At 47.8% G+C, this 25,429-nt stretch overlaps 1 protein-coding gene and 1 long non-coding RNA gene across 3 annotated transcripts; both read left to right on the top strand.

The window, feature by feature from the left end:
* The first annotated feature begins 1,715 nt into the window (after window positions 1–1,715).
* LOC147599449 (uncharacterized) lies at window positions 1,716–9,441 on the top strand. 2 transcript variants are annotated; one of them, XR_015259574.1, is made up of 3 exons: window positions 1,716–1,872; window positions 7,616–7,909; window positions 8,930–9,441. It is a non-coding gene; the product is annotated as an uncharacterized LOC147599449 (long non-coding RNA). The 2 variants fall into 2 exon arrangements; XR_015259573.1 differs by having other exon boundaries at window positions 7,616–8,161.
* Window positions 9,442–12,259: 2,818 nt separating this feature from the next.
* Window positions 12,260–14,659, top strand: BARX1 (BARX homeobox 1). Its single transcript, XM_086755767.1, has 4 exons — window positions 12,260–12,464; window positions 13,557–13,848; window positions 14,018–14,102; window positions 14,371–14,659. The coding sequence occupies exons 1-4, from the start codon at window positions 12,260–12,262 to the stop codon at window positions 14,533–14,535; spliced, it is 747 nt and encodes a 248-aa protein (XP_086611893.1). The 3' UTR covers window positions 14,536–14,659.
* Window positions 14,660–25,429: the final 10,770 nt, after the last annotated feature.

Genomic DNA, 25,429 nt, shown 5'->3' with positions numbered 1-25,429 from the left:
CAAGCATGTGCGTTCCCGCTGGAAGGGCACGGGCTTTTGTTTCTTTTGGGATGTGAGCAATGCCATGTGATGGACCTGCTTTGTCACAACTAGCTGTTTAGCCAGCAGCTTTTCTAATTCCACAGAGTGGAGATATTTTGTCTTGAATAAAAAAAAAGAGTGCTTTAAAACTGGAGTTGAGCTCAAGGAAAGTGCATTTGATTCAAGAATATTATGGAAGCAATAAAAAGAGGGTTAAAAAATCAGCAGTTCTATGGAGATTATTTGCTCAGCTCTGCTATTAATATTGTTTTGTGTGCCAGACTATGATCAAAAACATTTGGCAGGCAAGGCTCAGTCAGGAAAGTGAGCCAGTAAAGTTGAGCTGTCATCTAAGTACATACAGAAAAACTGTTCTCTTGGCATGAAAAACAGACTGTTTACAGAAATAATAAACATGCCCTCTAAAATTATGTTCCTTCTCTCTAAAATCATGGAAGGTCACAAGACTTTGACCCTACAGAAGGAGCGTAACACTTCATGAGACTTCTGTCAAAGCGCATGATAAAAAATAAATATGCTGTAATAAAGAAGTGTCAGTCTGATGGCTCAAATGTGCCTTCCTAACGTAGCCTGTCTCCTTTCTTTAAGATGTGGTATGCGTGCTGCCACGCAAAGGAAGCCCATCTGGAGGGGATATCAAATCAATCCATTTTCTTGACGTATCAGTTGATGTAATTAGCTTTTGTTTCATCTCCCAAGTCAACCTTGTAAACAATAAAACATGTCAAAGTAAAATAGAATTTATTGAAAAGCGTAATTTGCAGAAGTCCTTGTGGTGATTCAGCTGCTGGATAGAGCCCCAGATGCTGAGTATCCATGAGGAATGAGAGACTCATCTGGCCAAGAACTGTTTTTTTTTTTTTCCTGAGCCCTGACGATAGCTGAGTGAGCTGCAAGCAGGGGAGAAGGTAGTGGCTGGCTACCTCAGCAGCTGCCTACAGCTGGAGGAGGAGCATGCGCACCGCCGTTGCCAACATGCCTGCAGGGCGGTAGTCTCACCTGCTGTTAGCTCTTCAGGATTTCCAGGTTTAATCTATTTGAGTTCCTCCTTCCTCCCCCATCAAGCTGTTTGCTGTGTAAACTCCAGGCATGGGAGTGAGAAATATCACTCATTCTCGAGAGCCCAAGTAAACCAACAGAGCTTTCCAGGATCAATTGAACATCTTCCGTGGAGACCCTCAGCTGTTCCTGGCACTCTTTGTTGAAAAGTGGTGACTGACAGCAAGGTTCTGGTTATACTGGCCATGAACTAAAATAGCTGCAGGTGTTACCCTCCAAAACTCTGGGGCAGTCTAGCATCAGGTAGTATTTACATATGAGAACTGAGATGAGGGAACCACGAGGCCTTTTCACTTGGTAACTACTACTCTTCATCGAAGTACTGCCTGCAAGTAAGTCTGTTTCTAAACCTAATTGTGCCGTGGCATCTCTGACCGGGACCTGCTTATCGCAAAAGGCTCTGGCCACTGAGGGACAGAGGTAGCACAGGATTCACAAGAGGCAGCATCTGAGTTGTAGGAGGATGGTTTATTTGAGTGACAGGCTGCACAACGTGAGAGTCTCCGTTGACTGCACAGGGAACCAAGGAAAACCAGTGTTAGTGGGTTAATCCTTGTTAATAAACCACTTCTTCCCTCCCCTGATTACTTGCACTCTTTCCTTATATTCTTCCCAGCTGCCTTTGCTAGTGTTCGCTCACACGCTGCCCACTGCTTACACGGACACAGCCAAGGGACTTTGAAGTCACGGCTCGGGCACAGTAGCAGTGGCTGTACTCACCTGCGACAGCGTGGTGTTCCGCGTGGACCGCAAACCTGGGAGAGGAGCGGGGTAAGCGTTACGATGCCTAGGGCTGCCTGAGCTCTGTGCTGTCACAAGTACATTGCTATCCAGTTGAGCTAGGTTATTAACAATTTAAAAATCAAGCTGCAGCTCCATTTTTGAGGGCAGTGCAGACTTGTAGTCAGCGCTGCTGGGCTACCTGTCGATTTTATGGGCTGACATTACTCTGTGTCATGCCACCATTAGCCCTTCCTCGGGCATCCCTGTAGTTCAGAAGAAGCAGAAGTGTTTCCCCACTGCCTTCCTCAGTTTGCCGTGGTCTTCCTCCCATGTACAGCACAAAATCAGACATACAATCCCTGTTTTGGAACTCCATCAGTATGGCTTGTACATGGGCAGAACATAAAAGGTATTTAAAATTCTAAAGCTTGAGCTCTCAGCTTGCTTAGGGTGAGCGTGCGAGCACTGGGCTTTGGATCCGTCACCCCTCTGCCCCACGAAATAGTTTAATCCACAAAAAAAAAAAAAAAATCTTCATTTGCTGGTAGTTTAGATTCTGTTTAGTTATAACTCACAACCCCAAAACATAAGAATTAAGTTTAATAGTTCATAAATTATACAACATACAGCGCATACTGTTGTAATCTGTACTGTACATAATCTATATGAAGTATTAACACTGATGTCTAAACAAAATACAAAGTCACTATAGGCAACCTTAAACCTCAGCTGTACGGTTTTTCTGAACTCTTGGCTATAGACATGATTTTTCACCCCTCTACCCTCATATGGTATTAATTCAATTGTTTTATATGTTATACATGCGTAAGAACTAGAAGGGATTTCCTTAAACAACAAACGTTGAGGATAAAAAGGTTGGTGTTTATAAAAATGTCAAACTCAAAGGCTCTTCCATAACTTGTTAGGGGATTGCTATCATTTACGACTCAAAAGCCAGTCATTCAAGAAGTCCTCCAGAGAGAAGAGCTAATCCTGAGTTTCCACTGGAGAGTTACCGCTCTGATCCCTGAGCAGCGCATCAGCAGCAAGCACGCTGAAAGAAGACCTGAGAAATTTGGACGTAACCAAAAAGATCCGGAAAGGGCTGTAGGATGATTCAGTTCTACGGCGCATAGCTCTTGATCGTTCTGGTGTTTGCTTTGTGCTTAGAAGCTCAGCATGAAGCGGCTCCGAGTGCGGCGCAGCTGACATTCAAGCCGTGGTCTGTTGCTGCGAAGTGTTGAAAAGTGATTTTTTTCTGTCGCAGCTGCTGCCTGCTGCTCTTCCGTAGGCAGGCTGGCAGGGTCGCAAATGAGAAATCACTCAAAGACGGAGGGCTGGCTTAGGTCTCTGCCGTTCGTCTGCAGCTCTAAGTGTGTGCTGGAAGGTACCGCTCTGTCACGGGGTGGGGTGGGAGAGCTTTCACATTCATTGGGTGCAATCCCAGGGTGACTGACCAGCTTCCTCCCTTCTAATCAGGTAAAGCATAGCTGGAGTGTATGGCATGGATTTAGGAGAAAGAAGGTTCATGTAGGAGCTTTGAAGTAATTAAAGACTTGGGAAACTGCTATCTCAGTTAAAAAAGGGATCTCCCTGGGAATGCCTGCTGTACGGAGATCTCAAAGAGCCTTCTGAGGCAGAAGATTTCGGTAGGGGTTAGGAGGACCAGAATTATTTGTCGTGGTTGATGGGAGGGATTGGAAAGGGAGTGCTGTAGTAATGCTGTCTGGACCTTCACCGAGGTGAGGGGATTTCGTAGGTAAGAAAGCAGGGTCTGGCGTGGGTGTGAGGAGACGCTCCCATGTACTGCTCCACCTCCTGTTTTCTACACAAGTGAAACATCAGCTCTCAGCCCCGGAGCACAGCAAGGTCGGTGGCGCCAAGCAGGTTGGCTGCGGAGCAGAGCTGTGCGGGTCCATACGCGCTGTTTTGCCAAGGCTGTCGATCACCTGCAAGAGCCGATGTCTGCACAGCTGGATGTGTGGATGTGTTGGTACTGCTGGTTATATACAAAAACTTTTCAGGAACAATGATTCTTATTATTTACTGTCATTGATAAAACCGCAGCTTTTGTGTGCTCGTGTTGCCGCTCATTTAAATGTGTGAAGTGGAACTTGCCCTTTTGGAACAAAAATCTTGTGATCTTAACGACTTAATTAAAAAAAAAAAATAGAAAAAGCCTTTTGCTAGACTTTATTTGTGATGTGAAGGGAATAAGCCTGACCTGCAGCTGATTTCTCTGAGTAAGCTAAGGGCCTCCTTCCCTTATTAAAACTATAGGAAAGATTTGCATCCCACTCCAGGCCTGCCCGGAGCCGCCGAGCCCCTTCCCCCGCAGGCGGCCGGGCGGCATCCGGTAGCGGGCGGCGGCAGGGGGCACTCGAGGCCCGGGCTGCGGCCGGGCTTGCGGCCTGGTTCCCTGTGCCCCGTCCCTTCCCATCCCGCCGCTCTGGGAAGCGTCTCCCCGGCTTTAAATCCGCCCTGGGGAGGCCAGAGGAGTTTTTGGGGAAAGCAGGAGAAGCTGGGCAGGGCCGGGGGAGTTGGCTCTGAGCCGGGAGAAGCTGGGGAAAACCGGTGGGGAACAGCTATTGAGGCGGGGGATGCGAAGCCCTGTTAAATCCATCCGTCTGCAGTTCAGGCCGATAACTATCAGTGGGTTGTTGGAATTGTCAAAAAATTTGTAAGTGTCATAATATATGTACAGAAAGCAAAATTGTTTAAACTTCTGAAGTGGTCGTCGTGGCCGTATATGGGTTTGAAATTTAATCCTGAACGTAGTAAAATAGAAATTTGGCATATCAAATGTAATCGTTGCAGTGTAGGCAGTGTAAAAATCACTTCTCGTTTCGCCTGAAGTGGATAGCACGACTGTGCTGTGAGCACGGTTTTCCCACACGGACGGAATTCAGAATGCCTGCGGCAGCGTCAGGGGCCATAAATCCTCCTGAGAATCCCAGTCTCTGGTGCCAGGAGAATAAAAGACCTAAAGCGCGATCCAAGTTGTGCCCGAGAGAGGCCTGTAGGGTCAGACTGGAAATCAGAAACCGCTGCACTTTCTTTGACGTTGTGAGAATATTGTTCTTTCTTAAGGCTAATTTTAGAAAGCCCTGTAATTCTGGTTAATCGTCTCTTAAAAGGGAGAGGAAACCTGTTCCTGCAATGCTCCCGGTTCACTATAACTTTCAGATTGGTAGTAAAGCCTGCATATGGCCCAGGTTGTACCCTGAGAGTAATTAATTTCTTCATACAGCTAGTTCCTTTTATATGAATGATGAAGGAATTAATTTCCCAAAACCTCACCCCTTCAAGGGAAGTTTTCTGTGTAGGGATTGACCTCTGTTAACGTTGTTTCTTCTGAAGTATTTTCTTAAAATATGACCTCCCTAATTGCCTATTTCATTCTAAATTCGACCGATCCATGAACAGTAGTAAGAAAAAAACATGCTTGTTCCAACTGAAGGGGGATACAGGAGAAGGAGGTTGACAACTGTACAAAAATTTACCCTTTCCCTCTTCCATCCCAACCAAAGCGAGTCTATGGGGCGGATTTTCCGTAGGTATAAGTACCACAGCGTCGAGGGTTCGTTAGTGTCCAAAGACAGTTAGCAGTGTGAGCCGGAGCAGGTCGCTGCAGGGTGCGGGATCCGAGCTGGAGCGGGCAGAGCTGGGGGGTGAGCCACGTAATCCCTCTGAAGTGAACAGAGAGAAAATGAGACTTGATTTTACTTGCAGTCCTCTGTCACTTGCGCTGGTTTCGGAGTAGGATGCACTAAGCAAAGCCCTGGCCTGAGGAGTTACACGGAGGATGCGCAGGATCTCCACACAGGTTGGCCTTACAGCGTCAGGGGGGATTTTGGCTGGGACGCTTGTGCTCCTGGAAGCTAGGGAGCTGCCTGCAGTAGGAAACGGTGAGTCCATGTACACGCACCTGCCAGCCGGCGCCACCGGCTTCCTGCCATCTCTCCTGAAAATCAGGTTCCCTTACACCCAGATCCCACTCCCATTGAACTGGGGACACAGCTGCTGCCGATGTCAGCTGGTTCAGGGCTAAACCTTGTTTTTGGTCTGGTTAAATGTAGCACATCGGCACGAGGCACCCAGGTTTTGTCATGGGCCAGGGCTGCCCACTCAGATGAAGACGACGAGAGAGCCCCTGCCCGGTTGACTGCATCCCTCCTGCTTCTGGCCTGCGCGCTACACCTCTGGTAGGTATTTTAACCTTGCATACTGATTTATGAGCGGGACTCCTACAACAAGTTACGGTTTTAAGGATCCATTGAATCTCAGCCAAGCTGTGGAGATTAAAATAGATAAGGACTCTTCGAAATGTGAACAGCCTACGGAAATCCTAATCCGTGTGGCACAATTTTATTCCGAAAAAAAATTATTCTAGCCTGAGGTGGTAAATCATACTCAGTTTCTGAGTGTCTGGTGGCTGGGAACACGCGTATCTTTAATTGCCTTCCGCTGTTAACGCTCCTCGCAGCAGGTAACGCTTGCCTGAGTTGCCCCGGTCCACGGGAGCTGATGTTTCCACGATGGCAGGTTTCAGCCACCCTGGATCAGTTGGCCTGTCAGGTGGAACATCTGCAGCAGTCTGCATTGCAAAGGGAAACTTCTGAAAATAGGAGCTGTTTAGGAGATTTCAGACACTTGGTTGTTCATTTTTAGAACATTTTTCTTAGGTATCTCTGAGGGGTGTGATTTTCTTTTTGGTGAGCCCAGGCTGCAGACCCTTCTCCTGCGCCTGGGCCATTTGTTTCTACGGGGATGAGAAGAGATTCTGTTCCCAGTCCCTGTTGTAGGGACACTTTAATGGTTTTGTCCCTGTATTTTAAAGCAAGGTAACGCGTTCAAAGCAAAAGTGTGTTTAAGAAATAAGCCAAGAGAAAGGAACCCTTTATCACTTAATAGTTTTATATTGTTCAGCATTTAACGAAAGCTGTTTTATGTAGTGAGCTCTCTGACTTAGGGGGTTTTGACTAGCTGTAGTGGTGCTTGTGAGAGACTGGGAAATCAGCTTTTATATGATTTTAATATATATAAAACATCTTGTTATTTTTAAAATGAAATGTTTCAATTAGCCATTATTGTGTTAAATGACTTAAACATCTCCCCGCTGATCTATAAACCCAAACCATCCAGGTCTGACGTAGGACTTGAGAGCTAGGAACCCAGACTGACTGGAGGCTCACCATAAAACTGAAGAATGCAGGGACTTTATTCTGTTTCTTCACTTCACTTTTAAAAACTGAAGGCCCCAGCTCTGCACAGATGTAGCCATTAACTTAATTTTATGAACTATAAACAGGCCTACTCCCGTCGGTCGACGGTGCACACGGTGAATAACCTAAGCAGGCACTGAAGTGTTTACGGCACAGGGGCTAATGTGATGTCTTTAAGGGCATCCTTCGTTTTCCAACGGATGCAGGGGTTGCTTGAATTTCAGCTCATACAAGAGTGATAAGGACGATTTGTCGTTTTCCGCCTGAAACCCGTTTAGTGTCTAGAGATGGGTAGTACAGCCGGAGGTGCTGCTTCAGATTGAGTGTAATCATGTCCTGATTCAGTAAATAATTATATTCTACTCATAGTATAATCATTTTATACTGTAATGATTTTATAATATATAATAATTCTATCATAATTCTGTCATAATTCTATAATAATTATTATAATTTCCTGAATTCAGCAAATAATTCATTAGTTCATCTGTTAATGCACCTATGTTTCACTTACCCTTTCATATCTCTCCTAACTGTCATTTCCAAACCACGTTTGTTCCCTGCAGCTTCCCGGGCGCAGCTCCGCGTCCGTCACTCTGGTTACAGCCGTGCCGCGTGAGATCCGTTTTGATGTGAAACCCTGGACTGGGCGATTCACGCCGATGGCTGCCTGGAGTCCGCGGCCTGCGCGCGCTGTCGCACCGCTGTCTGATAGCAGCTCTGGGTGGAGAAAGATGGTTATACGCGCTGTCAGCCAGGGAAGAGGTAATTGCACTCGTCCGTTCACTGGGACACCGTTTTTAGGGGCTGCAGGCGCCGCGCTTTCGGCAGCACTGGTGATGGAGCCTCTGAACTGAGAGGTCAGAATAAGCGGAAATCAGCTCGCAGAGGAGAGGCTGTTGCAAGAAATACTGCCCAGCCTGAAATCTCATCACATTTGTGGCTAGTGGTTTGTACTTCCAAGTGTTGCATCCCTTGTCTGTGAACTAGGGAAAAATTAAAACTAATAAAGAAATACAATTTAAAAATTCTATATGTAAAAAAAAAAAAGAGAGAGAGGCTTACCATCTTTCACATCTGCGTGTCTTGCTCGGTGACGGTGGAACGGACAGGTAGGTGGCGGCGCGTGGCAGAGGGGGAGTGTGACCTTCGGATATCTGGCCGCAGCACTGGCGGTGGGGAGGGAGCTTGGCATATGGGGGGCTCCTGATTTTGAGGCTGTTCTGTCAGCTGGAAATTAAACGCAGTTCAGACAATAGCAGTTTTGGGGGTGGTCTCCTTCAATGAGGGCTGCCTGCTTTGTGGGAGCTGCTGGGGTGGGTGCAGCAGGCGGAGTGAGGGACCAGCATCCTGCAGCATCCTCCAAATGTGACTTCCGAAATGGGTTAACGAGCCAAACTGTCTGCTGAGGCCAGGTGTTCACAGAAAATCATTTGGAGAGGGGTGCGTGTTTCAGTGCCCGTGAAGCTTTGCTCAGCCGTGAAGCAGAATGCATTGCTCAGGACTGAGCTATGCCCTCGGCCCCATTAGCCCCTGATGTCACCTTTTCCACTCTTTTTTGTACCACTTTCTGGATTTCCTGGCTGTTAAGTGCCAAGAGAAGCCAGCGGGTCGGGGATTGCTGTGCCTAATTCCAACTGGCTGTTTTTTTCCAACAGCACCTTTTAAAAATATCTAATAAAGAGCTTTGCTTTTAAAATGCCCCAAGAGCTTTGATTAAAAAAAAAAAAAAAAAAAACCCACTTATTAATTAACCCAAAGCGTGGGCTTTGTTTGCTGTCTTTTTTATGTAAATATATTTTCCCAATTTGGGATGTTTTCCTGAGGCATCCAGGAGGCAAAGTGTTTTAATTTAATTTTTTTTTTTTTTTGCCTTACAGTTGTTCGAGTCGGGAGAACGCTACGAGAACTTCACCGAGGGGCCGGCAACGTGCAAAATTCAGCAAAACTCCTCTTCCCATCCAAATGGTGATTAATCAGTGAAGCGAAAGGGCTCCTACCCCGGGGAAGAATTTTAAATCACTGGGTGAACTTGTTTCCTTCTTCCTAGCAAGATTTGTGCTAGCTGAGCTGTCATCCTTTCCTTTTCCTGGGTTGCCCGGCCAAAATAGAGCCATCTCTCAGGATATCTGAAGTGTAAAAGTGAGCAAAGGAAGCCTTTAAAAACGCGTTCCACTTCTATAGAAAAATGAAGATTAGGAGAGTCTCTGATGGATGTATTGATAGTTTCTGAAACTAGTTATGTACATTGATATAAAATTATTTTAAAATAAGCATATTGAGAAATAGCCTATGTTTCTGGTAGCTGTATAAAGTCTGTCCCTAGTGCAAGCAAAAAAAAAAAAACAAAGCAAAACCCACTCATTAAACGAGGAGCATTTTTGCAGAGAAAGGTGATTCCCTTCTTGCAGCTGGGGAAAAAAAAAAAAAGAAGATGTATTAAACTTGGGGCTTAAATTTCTTCGTCCAGTTCGTCCCTAAAGCCCCACGGATTTTGCAGAACTTCCACTCTGAAACGATGCTGTTTGGAAAAGAGCGGTTGCGTGAGCTGCTCAGGGCTGTGTCTGCTGGACAGATTGCTGAAAATGAGGGTGCGGGTTTGGGTGCTTTGTAAAAGCATGGGAAATTAGACAATTTCAGGCACTGTACGAGTGAAAAAATATTTTTTTAAAAATATTGCCTGATGTACTTTTAGCTGTAGGATTTGCTTTGCAACGATTTTGAATTATTGACTGGGAGGGCAGCCGGCTGGTGCAGTTCATCCTCCCTTTCTTGCGGCGCGGCACCAAAATCTTACCATAGCAGCGTTTTCCACAAACGTTAATTTATCTTTTTTTTTTTTTTTTTTAATGAAACTGGGGGCTGCAGGCCTGGTTTCTGATCTGTGGTGATGCTCAGGCTGGCTGGCTGTAGAAAACACAAGGTGTAGAAAACCTTAAATTATCCAAGGTGATCCCGTACACTGGGAAACGATGTCCAGCACCGAACCGAACCTGCTCAGAGGTGGGGAGAAATAGTTACAGTTATTCGTGCGCTTTGCTTTATTTTAAAGAGAAAAAAAAAAAAAAAAGAAAGAAAAAATCAAGGTGTGTGCTTCGAGGGAGGGAGTTGGAAATTTATTTTACGCGCACTGTTTGTTTATGAGCGTGCTAGTCACTTGTTTACACAACCCAATGCGGATTTGTGTCTGCTCGCCTGGATGCATCCCAAATTCTTCTGATTTTACTCCTGATTATCCCCCTTCTTATTTATTAAAATGGCTCCAAAGGCCTCTTTTGCTTCAACCGTTAGAAATCAGCACTTCGGCGTGAAATTCCCTCGCGATCTCGACGGAGAAGGCGGTCAAAAGATGGGAGGGTTGTTATTCGTTTTTTTGGGGGGGGGTTCAGGTGGGTTGGGGCTCCCCGGAGCTCTGGGCAGGTGTGTGCAGGAGGGACGCTGCTGCCCTGGAGAAGAACAGAGCAAAAATTAAATCCAGAAACACCGACGGCCTCGGGGGGCTGGGACACGTTCCCGTCCCCCCCATCCCCGTGGGAAGGAGGCACCCACGGATGACCCCCGAGGCGGTCCCGTCCTGCCTGGCTGCTGGGAGCCGCAGGATCCCGCCGGCGGCTCCGCGTTCCCCGCAGACGCGAAAATCCCCTTTTTTCCTTTTTTTTTTTTTTCCCCTTTTTTTTTCTTCTTTTCCCCTCAAAACCCATAAAGACGGAGCCTCCGCTCCCGTCGGTGCCCACATTTTCCGCCGGGGGTTGTGAGCTCTCGCACACCAACCTCGCACCGAGTTCGTCAGCCACGCGTGGGGACCGCTCGTGAATTACCGGCCGCCTCGCACGACGCGGGCTAAAAGGGAATTCAACGAATCCCGTTAAAAAAAAAAAAAAAGCCGAGGGAAAGGGTCGGCCTCGCGCTGCCTTTTGTTTCGTTTCCCGACCCCGCTCTTCTCGGTTCTCCACCGAGAACCGGGGGTCCCGGTCCCCCGAGCTGGGGGTCTCGGGCCGGGCCCCCTCGACGGGCAGCGCGGCCCCCGCCTCCACCGCGGCCTCGAGGGCTCCGAGGCGCCGGTGGAACCGGGGGACGGGAGGGTCCACGGCCGCGGGGACCGCGGGGCTGGTTCCCCACGAGGGGAGCCGGGGATGGGAGCGGGCGGACCGGGCAGGTGGCGGGGGTGGCTCCGTGTCCCTGTGTCCGTCAGCTGCCCCGCCAGCCCCGGGGGTGGGGATGAGGATGGCATGGGGAATGGGGAATGGGGAATGCGATGGGATGGGATGGGATAGGACGGGGAATGGGGACGGGGAAGAGGATGGGGATAGAGGTGGGGATGGGAATGGGGAAGAGGATGGGGATAGAGGTGGGGATAGAGGTGGGGATGGGAACGGGATGGGGACAGAGATAGGATGGGGACGAGGATGGGGATGGGAATGGGGATGCAAACGGGGATGAGGATGGGGATAGGGATGGAGATGGGGACTGGAATGGGGACAGGGATGGGGATAGGGATGGGAATAGGAATGGGGATAGAGATAGAGATAGGATGGGGACGGACATAAGGATAGAGATGGGGATAGGGGCGGGAAATGGGATGGGGATGGAGATGGGAATGAGGATGGGGATGGGGGCTGGGATGGGGACGAGGACGGGGACGAGGACGGAGATGGAGCCGGGGCCGGGCTGCCCTCCGAAGTGGCCGGCGCTTGTCCGGCTGCCCGCTCTGCGGGGCTGGTTGGCTGTACACGGCGGGGGATCGAATGCTCTGCCGTAGCCTCTGCCTGCCAGGTACTCGCCCGCCCCGGCCCCTTCCTTCCTCCGCAGCCCCTCCCGCGCCCTCCCCGCCCCCCCCAGCCCCCCCGGCGCTGCCAGCCCCGCTATAATAGGCGGCTGCCCGCCGTCCCGGGGCGGAGAATCGCTCCCCGGTGCCGCGCCCCGGGCTCCGCATGCGACGTTAACGGCTGCGACCGGTCGCGCTGCTCGGGGCGGTCCCGGGACACCGGCTCTGGGGGGGCGGCGGCGGGCCCGGCCCGTCGGGGCAGGGTAAAAACCGAGGAAGGGGGGGGGGGGGGGAAAGAGCGGCGGGGCGATGGGCAGAGCCCCCGCGGGGCTCCCCGCTGCCCGGCTGCCGGCCGGGGGGCTGCGCTAGAGCCGGGGGTCCCCCCCCCACCCCGGGGTGGAGAGTTTTTGGAGGGGCGGGGGGGGGGAAGGATTTGGCGACGAGGATGCAGCAACCGTTGGAGCTGGGAGCCGGGCCCTACTTCCCGGCCGAAGCCTTCCCCGACCACCGCTCGCACCGCTACCGCAGCTTCATGATCGAGGAGATCCTCACCGAGCCCCCCGCCGCCAAGGGGGCCGCGCCGGCCGGCGAGCTCCTCAAGTTCGGGGTGCAGGCGCTGCTGGCCGCCCGCCCCTACCACAGCCACCTCGGTACGTCCTGCGGACGGGGGACCCCGGGGGTACACCCCGCCTCGGTACATCCTCCCGGGGGTTGGGGTGGGGGGGGTCCGAGCCCCGAGCGGCAGCGGGCCGGAGGCTGCGGGAGCGCGGCGGCCTTGCCCGCTGAGGCACCCTCGCAGAAAACCTCGGGAATTTGCCCTAAAAAAAATTTTAAAACTTAAAAAATAAATAGCTGCCGAGCTTTGCCGACCGTGAGCATCCCATCGCCGTGCCGCGGGAGGCTTCCCGGCCTGGAGCCCGGCGAATATTTTGGGCCTAAAAACGAAAAAAAAAAAACGGCTCTCGCACAGGGCGGCCGTGGAATTTCACGGGGAGAGCGTTGTTGTCGGTCGGGGTGGTTTTCTTCGGGAGTGTGCTTTTTAGATTTTTTTTTTTTGTTTGGGGTTTTTTTTCCCCCGTGTTTTTGGATGTGACGTGAGTTGCCGGAGCCTGGGCAGCGGGGTGTGTGTCTGCCGGAGGCCGCACGGCGCTCTGCGGGCACGGACTTAGCTGGAAACCCGACAGAGATATTATATTTTATGTATTATATTTTATATCTGATATAAAATAGGCAATAGAAAATAGAAAAAAATAAGATACATTAAATTTATATATTTTGTATTTTATATCTCATATTGATACATATCTTTATTTAAACCAGGGCCCGCCGTGCTCCATCCAGTCTGATATAGTATCTAGGAAAAATGCGGTGTTTTAACGACTATTTTTTTTTTTAAAAGGCCAATATTTAATACACTTTAAACGCTGGCATTTCACCTATTTTAACCGCCGGTATTTCACGCGTGATCGCGAAAGCTTTCGTTTCCCAAGCCGCCGTTTGTCAGCGGAAACGTCGCTCTTTATCCGTGCAAACGGAGGGAGCAGCGGGATCCCAATTTTTTTTTGTTGTTGTTTTCCTTCTAAAAGAGAAAAATAAAAGAGGGAAGCGCCAAACCCCGCAGCAAGATGTCTTGGAATATCGGGGAATTAGTTTTATTTTCAAGATAGGCAGAACTGTTTGGGATGGCGGGGTGTCCCTCCTTACCCCCTTTCCCCCGCTGACGGTCCCCTCTCGTCCCGCAGCGATGCTGAAGGCGGAACCGGCCGCCGTGTTTAAATTCCCGCTGGCTCCCCTGGGCTGCTCGGGGCTGGGCTCGGCGCTGCTGGCCGCCGGTTCGGGGCTGCAGGGCGGCTCCCCCTCGGCCCATCTCCCGCTGGAGCTGCAGCTGCGGAGCAAACTGGAAGCGGGCCCCCCCGAGCCGGGGGGGGGCAAAGCCAAGAAAGGCCGGCGCAGCCGTACCGTCTTCACCGAGCTGCAGCTCATGGGGCTGGAGAAACGCTTCGAAAAGCAGAAATACCTCTCCACGCCGGATAGGTAAGGGATGCCGGACCCGACGGGCCAGAGTGGGACGGCAGCTCATTTCTCTCCCCTCAAAAAAAAAAAAAAAAAAAAAAAAAAAAATTAAATTAAAATAAAAAAAGGAAAGCTGCCAGCCGAGACAAAAGCCGCCGGGGCTCACCACCTCTCTTTCTCTCGCCCGCAGAATAGACCTGGCCGAATCGCTGGGGCTCAGCCAGCTCCAAGTGAAGACCTGGTACCAGAACAGGCGCATGAAATGGAAGAAAATAGTAAGTGCTCCCAATCCCGACCCTCCTGCCAGCCCGGCTCCGAGCCCCTCGGGGTACCGAGCGCTGTCCCGCGGGCTCGTCCTCCTGGGTGCTGACACCCGGTCTTTAAGGCCAGCATGGCCGGGGCCCCCGTCGGATCCCCCCCCCCTCCTTTGTAGCGGGCGCGGTGCTTTGCTCGTGCGGAGAAGGGTGGAGATGAGGTTGGGGAGTCTTCTCGGCCCGGGCTGAGGGCAGCCCGGTTTCAGCGGGGTACCCCCCCTCCCGGCAGGTGTTGCAGGGGGGCGGTTTGGAGTCCCCCACCAAGCCCAAGGGCCGGCCCAAGAAGAACTCCATCCCCAGCAGCGAGCAGCTCTCAGAGCAGGAGCGAGCCCGGGAAACCGAGAAGCCCCCCGAGAGCCGGGCTTCGCCGGCCGGGGGCGGCCAGGAGGAATGAGGGGGGCCCGGCCCCCCCGGCTCTCCCCGCTCTCCCGTGAACCGGGGGTCTCGGCCGGTCGCCTCCCCGTCGTGTGTGTGTGTGTGTATCCTCTTCCCTCCCCCGCCTCTCCGCGACACCGGACCCCCCGTCACATCTCCTCGCTGTCTAAAACCCTGTGGTGCCCCCAGTTATTCGAAAACTGCATTTTATGATCAGTTTTATTAATGCGAAGATATTTACTTTATTACAATAAAGTATTTTATGAACTATAACTCCGACTAACGTCATGCTTTTGAATTAATTTTTAATTCCCCCCCACTCCGCGGAGGCAGGTGAGAGGTTCAGCCCCCAGCTCGCAGGCAGAGCAAAGCGCGGTGCCTGCGCGGATCCTCCCGCCGACGGCGCGGCCGGACCCGCAGCCTTTGCTTGGGCCAATTCGGATGCTTTCGCCTTAAGATGTTAATTGCCGTTAATTAGATTCCGCACCGCGTGTCCTAAACGCTGATTAAAAAAAAAAAATTATTTTATGTATTTTTTGTTTTTAAATCGCGGCGGGGCAGAGCGCAGCAGCAGGTTTGATAGCGGAGGGCGATGAGCGGCCCCAAGAGAATAATTTCCACCCCGCGGCACCGCCGAACCGGTAACCTCCGGCGCCGGGGAGGGGAAGGCCTGGCCCGGCTTTTTTTTTCTTACTCTCCCCCCTCCCCCCCCCCTTTGTATTTTCTCTTTTCCTTACTATCTTCCCTTTTTCTTACTTTTTTTCCCCCCCTTACTTTGTTTCCTTACTCTTTTCCTTACTTTTTTTTCCTTACTCCTTTCTCTGACTTTTTTTTCTTACTCTTTTATTTTTCCTTACTTTGTTTCCTTACTCTGTTCCATACTTTTTCCCCCTTGCTTTTTCTTTTTCCTTATTTTTTCCCTTTCTTCTTACTCTTTTTTTCTCTCACTTTTTCCCTTTTCTTTGCTTCTTTTTTTTTATTTCCTCCTTTTCCTCCTTTTTTCCCTTTTCTTTTCTCCTTTTTTTTTTTTTTTTTCCTTTCTTCCTCCTCCCCGCTTTTATTTTTTTCTCCCCTCTCCCCAAGTCCCGGCTGTATATTTTTTTTTTTCCATCGAAATATCACATTATGGTGCATCTTGACCATCCGTGCCACTCCCGCCGGTCCTGCTGAGCAGCCGAAGCACCGCGGGAAGCGAGGGGTCGGGTGCGGGACCGGCGGGCGACCGCTTGGACGTCCCTGGGCCCGGGCTGCGCCCCTGTTGTGGGGCGAGCTTTCCGATGAGAGAGGTTAATTAACGGCTGCGGAGTTTGTCGGTACCCCTCGCTCCCGGCAAGCCCTGGGCAGGCTCGGAGGCGAATTTGCGCGGAATTTTGTTTCGGACAGGGGTGCTCCCCGTTTCTCTCGTTTCGTCCCAACTCCGAGGGGTCGGGACCAGCTTCCCGCATCCCAGCGTAAATCAGAGCCCGGGATGCGCCCGTTCCCGAATAAACGGGACGAAATCCCCTCTTCTTACACGAAAACGGGTTTAATAAACGATTCGTTTGAAATATTTTCCGGGCGGCGCAGGGTGGGCGTTTTTTTTTATTTTTGTCGCTTTATTTCATCTTCTCGGCTCTTTCTTCTGCTCAGGTCGCAGGCGAAAGCAGCAGCCGGTTTTAATTAAGAGGTAGATGGGCCCATTAACCTAAATTAACAAGGCTGTGTCCATCACTGAAGATGTGGAAACAGCGAGGCTCCGGTTGCTGCTGTTGGGTTTGGGACGCAATCGTAATATTTTTATTTTCACGTTTGAGCAAGTGGCGGACGAGTGCTTATTTTTGCAGACTGCAAAGGCACGAAACAAGGAAAATTATTTTATTGTGTTTTTGTCTCCCAGACGGCGGGAAAGGAAAGCAGGAGGGGGTTGGGGGAATGTTTTCCACCGAGCCGCGCAGGCCGCGCACCCCCCCGGGGGGGGGAGGGGGTGCGCGGCAGCTTCCCCGCAAGATCCAAAGGAAAAATCGTTCCACGCGTGGCAGAGCTCCGCCGGGCGAGGTGGGAGCCCTTCCTGCGCGGGCGCCCCTGAGTCCACGTTCCGCGTGGACCTGGCCGCCCCTCGGGGCGTCCCTCCAGCGGAATAAATCCGGGTGGGAGACGGTCCCCCCTCAATCCCGGGAGAAGTCTGTCAGAAGTACCAACAACACACCTGATGAGTGTGGTTTGTTTTTTTTTTTCTTTCTAAAATTCTTTTTTTTTCCTTTTATTTTTTTTTCCCCAGTGTACGTTATTTTCTCTTTTAACGAATTTCTGTCTTTCTGTTAAAAATTTATTTTTCCATGCTGCAGGGCTGGCTGCTGCGGCGTCGGATCTCAGTGACTGCGGCTCCTAGCCGGTGGCCCAGCTTCGTGTCACCTTCTGTTGCAAAAAGGCAAAAAAAAAGGCAAAAAAGCAAAGGCAAGTGAGTGCCAGCCCTTCCAAAGGCAGGTTGACGATATCCGAGTGCGTGCACGAACAGGGTTTTGGGGCGCGCCTCGACCTCAGATGCCTTCGCTGGGCTGTGGGTGATGGCGAGGAAAACACAACAGGCCCCACAGACACTGGGTTTGGTCCCACCGGATAATTTTTTTTTGTCAGTTCAGCGTAATTTTTTCATTTTTTCGTTAACACTTACAGCTACGAGAAAGCGGTATGGATGCCATCAGGCTGCGAGGGGCAATGCCACCCTTGCATTTTAGCCCAGGCGCTCCGAGTCCCACAGCGGTCCTGGGAAAGATCTGGACGATTTTGGTCAGCGCTGTGATTTCTCCTCGGAGCCCTCTTCGGAATCGCCTCTCTCTGCAGCACCCTGACGCAGGGCTGCCAGAAAAGGTGCCCCCTGCCCCAGGGGTCGTTTACCAGTGCGATATAATTCTGGGGCCAGTGAATTATAGACATAGTTAACATACCTGATGCTTATTCCCTTTTCTGTAGATAAATACGCTCTGTTGGATAATGCATTTATTCTGGCAAAAATGCATCCGCGCTGGGGAACTCAACTGTTTTCCTTGCACTGGTACAGGTAAAATGGCAAATGTTTTCTCTGTCAACAAAGTAGAAGGGTGAAGATTGAAGGCTGGAAAAGCAGCGCCGCAAGTGGACTCTTCCCATGTTTGAATGCTAATTGGGTCGCAGTTAATCGACAAACGTTACGATGGTTCCCTCAACAAAAATCCATTGAGGTGAGTTTCCAGTTCAAACATCCTAAATTTCCTTTTTATGAAGTATCTTGGGGAAACCTGAGGAAGGTTCTGCTTTTTCATCAATGTCAGTTTAAAAATAGCTCCACGGAGCCAAAGGATTTTAAAATGAATGACATGGGGGTTTATAGTGAGGTAAAAGCATGGGAGTGCTTGCTCCAGTGGGAACGGGTTGGACACGGTGCTGGCGTTGCTAGGCCACGGGGGCTGCGACCTTGACCTGATTCTGTGTTCCACACCCATGAGGCAAGGGGAGATCCACTGTACCCTTCTGAAAGGAAAAATTGGTCCTAGAGCATGGCCTCGTGGGTGCTTCCCACCAAAAAAAAAAAGCAAAAATACAGTCTTAGTGCTGCCTTTTCCCCTTGGGCAGCCTAATAAAATACAGCACCCGGCACTGTGTGTGCGTGCTGTGCTGACGCGGGTTAGGTGTTCTTGGACTCAGGGAGAAAAAAGTTAACATCTCTCTGGGACTTTTTATCACCATTTTGGATAAAAAAATATGATGAAGGGATCAATATGAGCTATTGAGTTCAGCCAAATTATCTAAAAATCATTAACCAGCATGCGAAGTACTTTTATTAGACGTTTGTCTTAACATAAAATGTCGGACTGAGGTTGTTAGAAATTTGATTGCTTCAGCTGACTTGTATGGTAGATAAAATCTAAATGCTTTATTCCGTGGAATCTGGCCCAGTAACGCGTAAATGAAGTTCAGGGCACGTTCCTCTTAAACCCGCTAGCACGGCTCTTGATGCTATCGTCTCTACTTGGCTCAACTATTCCATGGAATCTGCAGGAAAGGCTCGGGGATGTGGGTGGAGTTACCTCTAATGAAACTGGTGATGACCATTCTGTCACCAGGCAGCGTTTTTTCGTAGCGTACTTTAAAAATACGTGCTTTTATCCCAGCAGCTCTGTGTTGATGGAAAAAGTCACAGTCGTGGTCTTGTGTGGGTTCATCAGTTTACAAGCTGAGTCCATTAAAACATGATTATGTATAAAATGGGTTCTTCCTCTGCAAGATCCTCAAATCCATTGTTTATATTGCACCTAGATTAACAAACCGCAAAATAAGCTTGCAGCATTTCTAAAATGTATTTTTTTTTTTAGGATGGGAATGTGGCAACTTTCCAAAATGGAAATGGCGTATCAGGCAAATGAATTAAAGAAGATTGATTTGTGTCTGAAGTTTGACTGTTAGCTGGAATGAGAAGATTTTGGGGTTTTTTTAACACTTTTTTTTTTTTTTTTTTTTCCCCCCAGATAAGTCATTTAAAGTGTGTTAGGCAGCATGCATTCAGTCTCTGAATACATATTGAAGTTAGTGGACTATATTTAAAGGCTGGGTACTATTCGAGGAGGAAACCCTTCAGTTAAAGAGATTGCCTGCCAAGTTCAGGTCCAGATAAAGCGTGATGTCCTTTTTCATTCATACTTAGAAGTTACTCAGGCATGACTGAAAAATTATGCAAAACCCATTAATTTACAACAACAGTTTCCAGCCCGGTATTTCGTAACCGCTAGCCTGAAAACTTCCTTGTGCAGGATCCCTTGACCGCAGCGACATTCCAGGAGGATAAAGAAAATAAAGGGTAAATGGAGGCCGGAAGAGAATAGGCAGATGTGCAGTAGTGATTCACACACCGAAAACTGTGAGTCCTAGAAGCGCTGATGTTTTTCTGAAGATGCATTATTGCAATAAGTAGGGGAAGAGACCCCCAAATGCTACATCGGGCTGTTTTACATCAATTACAGTCCAATGCCTCTCCAACTCCCAAACTTGCCCTTTGTCTGGTATGAATGTTCTGGCAGGGAGGTGTTCTGGGCCAAAATCTACGTATGGCAGTAGATATCTGCAAAAGGCAAGTGTGGCAAGGAAGGTGCTCCCAAAACACAATTTTTCTTCACTATGGTCAGGTCTGTGAGGGAGAAGCTGGCTCTTCAATTTGAGCTATCTGGCTTTTTCCTTCTCTGCTGCTTGACTGACTACAAGGGTTTCCACCCGATTAAGGCTGCTAGGCATGCTTTCTGAGGTATTTACTAAAGATTGAACACAAATATTTAAGAATTTAACATAAATCCCCAATAATTTCAAATTACGTTCTCTTTTAATTACATAATTTACGGAAATATGGAAGTGCGTAACATCTCGTCTAAATTAAAATAGCTTTTAATAGATGTTTGAAAAAAATAATAATTTCTGCCTCTTGTCCTCTTCTCCTTTCTGTAAAAGTGAGAGTTGAGTTGCTGAATATTCCCATTTCTTAAGCGGAAATTCTCATAGGGCCTGCTCAGTCAACACAAAATGCTGGGTTTTTTTTTTTGCGAGCCCTTGCTGATGTTCAGAGCCTCCTCTTGTTCAAGCTCTTTGAGGCTCCTTGGTGCCCCAGGTGAGGTTTAAAGGGCACTGTAATGTTTTTCTGAATTCTGTGGCGTGCCATGAAATTTCCGTGTTAACGAACGTGGAAATAGTTCATATTTGGATTTTGTACCGTTAATTGTTGAAGGCACAGAGTAGCGTTTGTTTCCTGGTCGGACAGCGTTTCTCACAGGGTAAGGGTTAGTGTACAGACCACGCATGTAATTACCCAACGTACCACACTAAGCTGAGCGGTTATTTGAAATTAAAATTCATTATTCACTAGTATTTGCACTAGTAAAGTATGAGTGCTCAAATATTTGCAGAAAGCAGATGTGAAGCAGCTGTAAATATGGCTGAATTTGCTTCTGAATTTTAATGAATATTTGCAGACTTTTGGCTAAGATGTTAACGTATATGTGTATGGGACAGAGGGCCCGTAAATGCCAGTGCTTTACACTTACCGGTGTGTAAATTGCAGCTAAGCCCGCCGGATTTAACTTTTATATCCTTACTTTAAAGGGAAAAATACAGCCTAGTTTGAAAAGAATCGAAAATGAAGCCCTTAAAAAAATAACGTGGAACATCAGAATCTTTAGAGGAACACATAAATTAGTGGTCTGTAACCTTCCCTGGCTTGTGGGTGAAAAGCAAGTAGCGTGTAGTTTAACTCTGTCATTTCCAGCGAGCAGGATCAGTACCCAAAGGCCGAAGGAGAAGCGTTTTGCCCAGGATCCGCCGCTCGCGGACGAGCTCTGCAAGTCGAGGTCTCTCCCCACGGTTCCAAAGAACTCTTTCTCTGGGTGGAAGCTAAGGAGTTTGTAACGGTTTTCACAAAATGTCATTTCAGACAAATTTTGTATTTTCAGTGTGAAAATGGAAGACTCAGGAAGGAGTATTGGGTTCAAAAGGGTGTAGTTGGTTAAGATTTGGAAAGCTCGGTAAGGCAAGCGCTGTTGGGCGATGTGCTCCAGAGAGAGTGTGTGGCATCCGTCAGCCACCTCGATACAGATAATTTCCTGTTAGTTTTGCTGCTCGCTTACCCCCATTGGAACAGGAAATATCTGGATGGCAAAATCTTCATAGGTTTCTACGAGGATTATATGTTCCTATATTTCAAATGCTTAAAATTCAATAAAAGAGATGCTGTTGTAATTCCTGCCTGGATTTCCAGAATTGCCTTCTGCTTTTGCCATGCCTACAGTGCAAACGTAGCCCAAGGGATCCAGGAGGTTAATGGACCCACTGAGAGTGCGTCGTACGAGTAGGCTTGCGTACATCCAGCTAGCTTTTGGCTGTCCAGAAGTGCTGGACGTATGGCCAAAGAAGCTGTACATGAAGTGTCAGAGTGATGGTCCACCGCCAAAAGCTGTAGCGTTGGCACATGTGTTTTGTGGCATTCGTGCGGTCAGACTCACAAATGCCTCTTCTCAAAAAGCATGATGTTCTCTGTTTTCCAGGCCTTTAAACACATAAAAGGCATTTGCTCCTTTCCTTGCCTTGCACAATTACACAAGCAAAGTTTTATATACACCTAGTTTTGAAATTACTGTGCTTTCCTTCTACCCCTTGATCCTTATTCTTCCTGCAGAGCCCTTTTTACTATGTTGTATAATATATTTTTTGAGTTTTGAAATGATGCTTAGTTATTATTTCAGAAAAGAATGCTTTTCAGAATGAAAAGCAGATAGTCACGAAGGTAAGGAACAGATCTTTGTCGTTTGCTGTGGGCCACTTGTAGCCTCCAGTCTATAAAACTGTGTAACCTACTGGGTCGTGCTCAATACGGATGCACGTGGAAAAGCTGCTCAGAAACATCTACAAGGGGACAAAAAAAAAAAAAGCTTCTGTGTTGTCTTGTCTCCTGGCTAAAGCAGTCCTAGCATGTTCTTAGGGTGCATTTATATTGTGTTATTATTTAGGAGTTCCAGTCATAGACCAGCATCCACATTTCTGGGTGTTGCGAGGTCAGATGGGTACACCCATCCTGTTGTGCTCGCTTGCTTGTGTTGCAATCCTTATTTTTTTTATGAAGGGATTTATAAAAGCAACTGACAGCCTGACAGAACTGTTTGTAATCATATTGTGATGTGATCTGTTGGTTGGATATGGAAAAAAACAGCTAGGAAGAAAAGGCATTTTCTTGCCACTAAAGTTTTTGATTCTGTACGGTCCCTCATGGTGTCTTCTAGATGGGACAAAATCCAGAGGAGATGTTATCCCTCTATGAATTTGGAATAGTTATGTTTGGTTGGATAAGAAAATACTACCTTTATAATGAGAGAGCCCATAATTGGTGGTACCCAAAACTGGGTCAAAGACTGTAGCACATATTTGTGTTTTCTGCCCTAATAAAATGAAAAAAACCCACTGTGTTTTCTTAGGCTTGCGTATACGCACTCTACAAGAATTCTCTTCTTTGACCTTACGTTTACATATCTCACATTTTCATGGTGCGTTTCCCCAGATGATATTTTTATTAGTGTATTCATGGTAAATGTGTCCTTGAGTGTCCACAAATTCTGTCCAATATACATCCTGTTACTGCATTCAATGCAGATGAAAGTGTCGAGGCAAAGCTAAACTTACAGGGTCAAAGATTTTATAAACAGCGTTGCTGTACCTGGGAGACACAACTTTTCTTCTCAGGAAAGAGCTGTAGGTTTAATCCTGGATCCACATGTACTGGTTTTATAAGGAAACAAGAGAGTTGGAAATAATAATTTGTCTAGAATGGCATGAATACAGGTTTCATCCTGTTCATTTCTAATAAGGATTATTTCTTTCCCTACACTGCTGGAGTTCTTGATCTGGGTCTGGTGCAATCTCACTCATTATAGAATTATAGAATGGTTAGAGTTGGAAGGGACCTTCAAAGCCCATCTAGTCCAACCCCCCTGCAAGGAGCAGGGACATCTCCAACCAGATCAGGCTGCTCAGAGCTTCATCCAGCCTGGCCTGGAATGTTTCCAGGGATGGGGCATCAACCACCTCTCTGGGCAACCTGGGCCAGTGTTCTACAACCCTCATTATAAAAAATTTTTTCCTAATATCCGATCTAAATCTACCTCCCTCTATTTTGAAACCATTACCCCTCATCCTATCACAACAGGCCCTGCTGAACAGTCTCTCCTATCAGCCCCCTTTAGGCACTGGGAGGCCACTCTCAGGTCTCCCCAGAGCCTCCTCTTCTCCAGGCTGAACAGCCCCAACTCTCTCAGCCTGTCCTCACAGGAAAGGTGCTCCAGAGCTCTGATCATCTGCGTGGCCTCCTCTGGACCTTCTCCAGCTGGTCCATGTCCTTCTTGTGTTGGGGGCTCCAGAACTGGACACAGTACTCCAGGTGGGGTCTCACCAGGGCAAAGTAGAGGGGGATCTCTCTAGTTTCTGTTGCACTTCAACCCTTAAGGGTTGACGTGTGACAAAGAGCCACTTTAATGATTAGAAGATGAGTAATGGGATAACTCCAGGGAATTTACACTGCAGTACTGGTTCAGTTTTAACTGTTCCCTATTTTTGATATTGATCGATAGTACACCTAGAAAAAGGTATAAAAGAAATAAGCAAATAGCAATGCTCCTCTATCTTGCAGTTGTACTTTACAGTCATTGTTGCTCAAGGATTTCCCAAGGCACAAGTGGATATTAGCCTCTAGTGGCCATATCTGACATTTATTTGTCATTTTCAGCCAAGCTGTCCTTGGTATGTGCCAGATTGTCTGCAACAAGTTCTGTTATCCGTGCAATATGTGAAGAACTGCTTCCCGTTGTTTGCTCTTTTAACTTCCCACCTGATAATTTCTTTTAATATAGTTAGGTGGTATGTTTTCACAAAGATAACGGCCTCTTTTCTTTTCCTCTATGCAAATCTTTGGGTTTTGGAGCTCTTTCATAACTTCCCTCGGCCTCTTTCTGCCTTCCCTGCTCTTCAGTCATACCTGTTGGGCTGTACCAAGGTCCATCAAGCTCTTTGGTCTAAGATGTGGTGGGTTTAAGGTCTAACCGAAGAGCATCAGTGACTATGTAGGTGTGTACAGTGCTGTTTAAAGCAAGAACTGCTGGTGTGCATGGACCGTTCTCCTTGTGTTGCTCCTTATATTTTATCAAGATTTTTTCCCAAGTTCTGACTGTAAATCCATGTCCATCCATGGTGTCTTAAATCCCCTAAATCACCATTTTTGGAGGGAAATCTAGTCCTTGTGCTAGAATAATCCCTGCTTGTGTAATCAGGTTGCCCTCTAATGGTTAGCTTTGACTTGGAGAGCTCTCAGGCTTGCTGATGACTGGAGGAATTTTTACTTTGGTTCCTGTGGAAGAGGCCTAAATGTTTTACTCTGCAAGGCTGTGGTTCGCTTGCTGGCTGGGCGATGGAGCTAGGCTTTACAGAGGGAAAGGTGGAAGCCTCCGCAGAGGTTGTGGTCGCAGCCCTGTTTGTTTATAAAGCTGTTTTGGATTTCTTTTAATTAACTGTACATTTTAAGAGCTGGAATTCATTGATGTCAAGATTTGTTATTCAAAAGTTTGTGTTGACTGTTTAAAAAATTGGACTGAAAACAGCTAGAATGGGAACATTTTCCTACGTGTCTTATGTTTCGTCCTGGCCCCGTAGATTCGCAATAAATTCAGAGATGTTCTTGAAAGTCAAATGGCACAAAAAAACCCCACCAAAACCAACCAAAAGGGAGAAAAGAGAGAAAAAACCAGTTTCTTGCATAGGCAAATATGAAAAACACTCCCTTCAAAAGCTGGAAAAATGATTTTTTTTTTTTTTATTTTAAACTCAGATAATACGATGCATTAAAAAACTGGTGAGGAAGATGGGAAATTTTAGCAAAGCAGAATATTTTTTGTATTTACTGCATAGTCCAGCAGTGTTTTGAGTGGAAATAGTCTGGGATCTGGCAGTATACTGTGCTCTCCACAAATATTTTCTGGCTGCATTCAGGTAATATGTTGGGGTTGATTTTTCTTAGAAGAGGTAATGAAGGATCAGAGCTTAAGGAAGATGACTGTGGTAGAGTAGGAGATAGGTTTCTCATGTTGAGGGGTAAACTGCAGGTAATACAGCTGAATGGTTGAAAAATAACTAAAAAAAACCCAAACCCCAAACCCTACCTAAAAGAAAATAAAGAAGAAAATCCTGAAATAATAGCAGCAAAACCTTAACCAAATTTTTGAGCTTACAAAATGAAGGTTGACGTCACACATGTTTATGAAACTCAAGTACTTTTCTGTAATAAAAACAACCCTTTAACACCCATGACATTGAATTTTTTTTATCAGGTAGTGTACTAGCATCCTTGAAGTTAGTTTCAGTTTTATAATGGAATTTAATGA

This window comes from Chlamydotis macqueenii, chromosome 10, assembly GCF_036417535.1.
Source record: "Chlamydotis macqueenii isolate bChlMac1 chromosome 10, bChlMac1.mat, whole genome shotgun sequence".
NCBI classification, from domain to species: Eukaryota; Metazoa; Chordata; class Aves; order Otidiformes; family Otididae; genus Chlamydotis; species Chlamydotis macqueenii.
Note: the sequence above shows the minus strand (reverse complement) of the source record. Positions and strands in the feature narration are given on the sequence as shown.

What these genes read in the sequence shown, in the direction of transcription:
- BARX1 (XM_086755767.1), top strand. Translation starts at nt 12,260, where the DNA reads ATGCAGCAACCGTTGGAGCTGGGAGCCGGGCCCTACTTCCCGGCCGAA. An exon ending in TACCTCTCCACGCCGGATAG is followed by an intron (nt 13,849 to 14,017) that starts GTAAGGGATGCC and finishes TCTCGCCCGCAG; the next exon opens with AATAGACCTGGCCGAATCGC. An exon ending in GCATGAAATGGAAGAAAATA is followed by an intron (nt 14,103 to 14,370) that starts GTAAGTGCTCCC and finishes CCCTCCCGGCAG; the next exon opens with GTGTTGCAGGGGGGCGGTTT.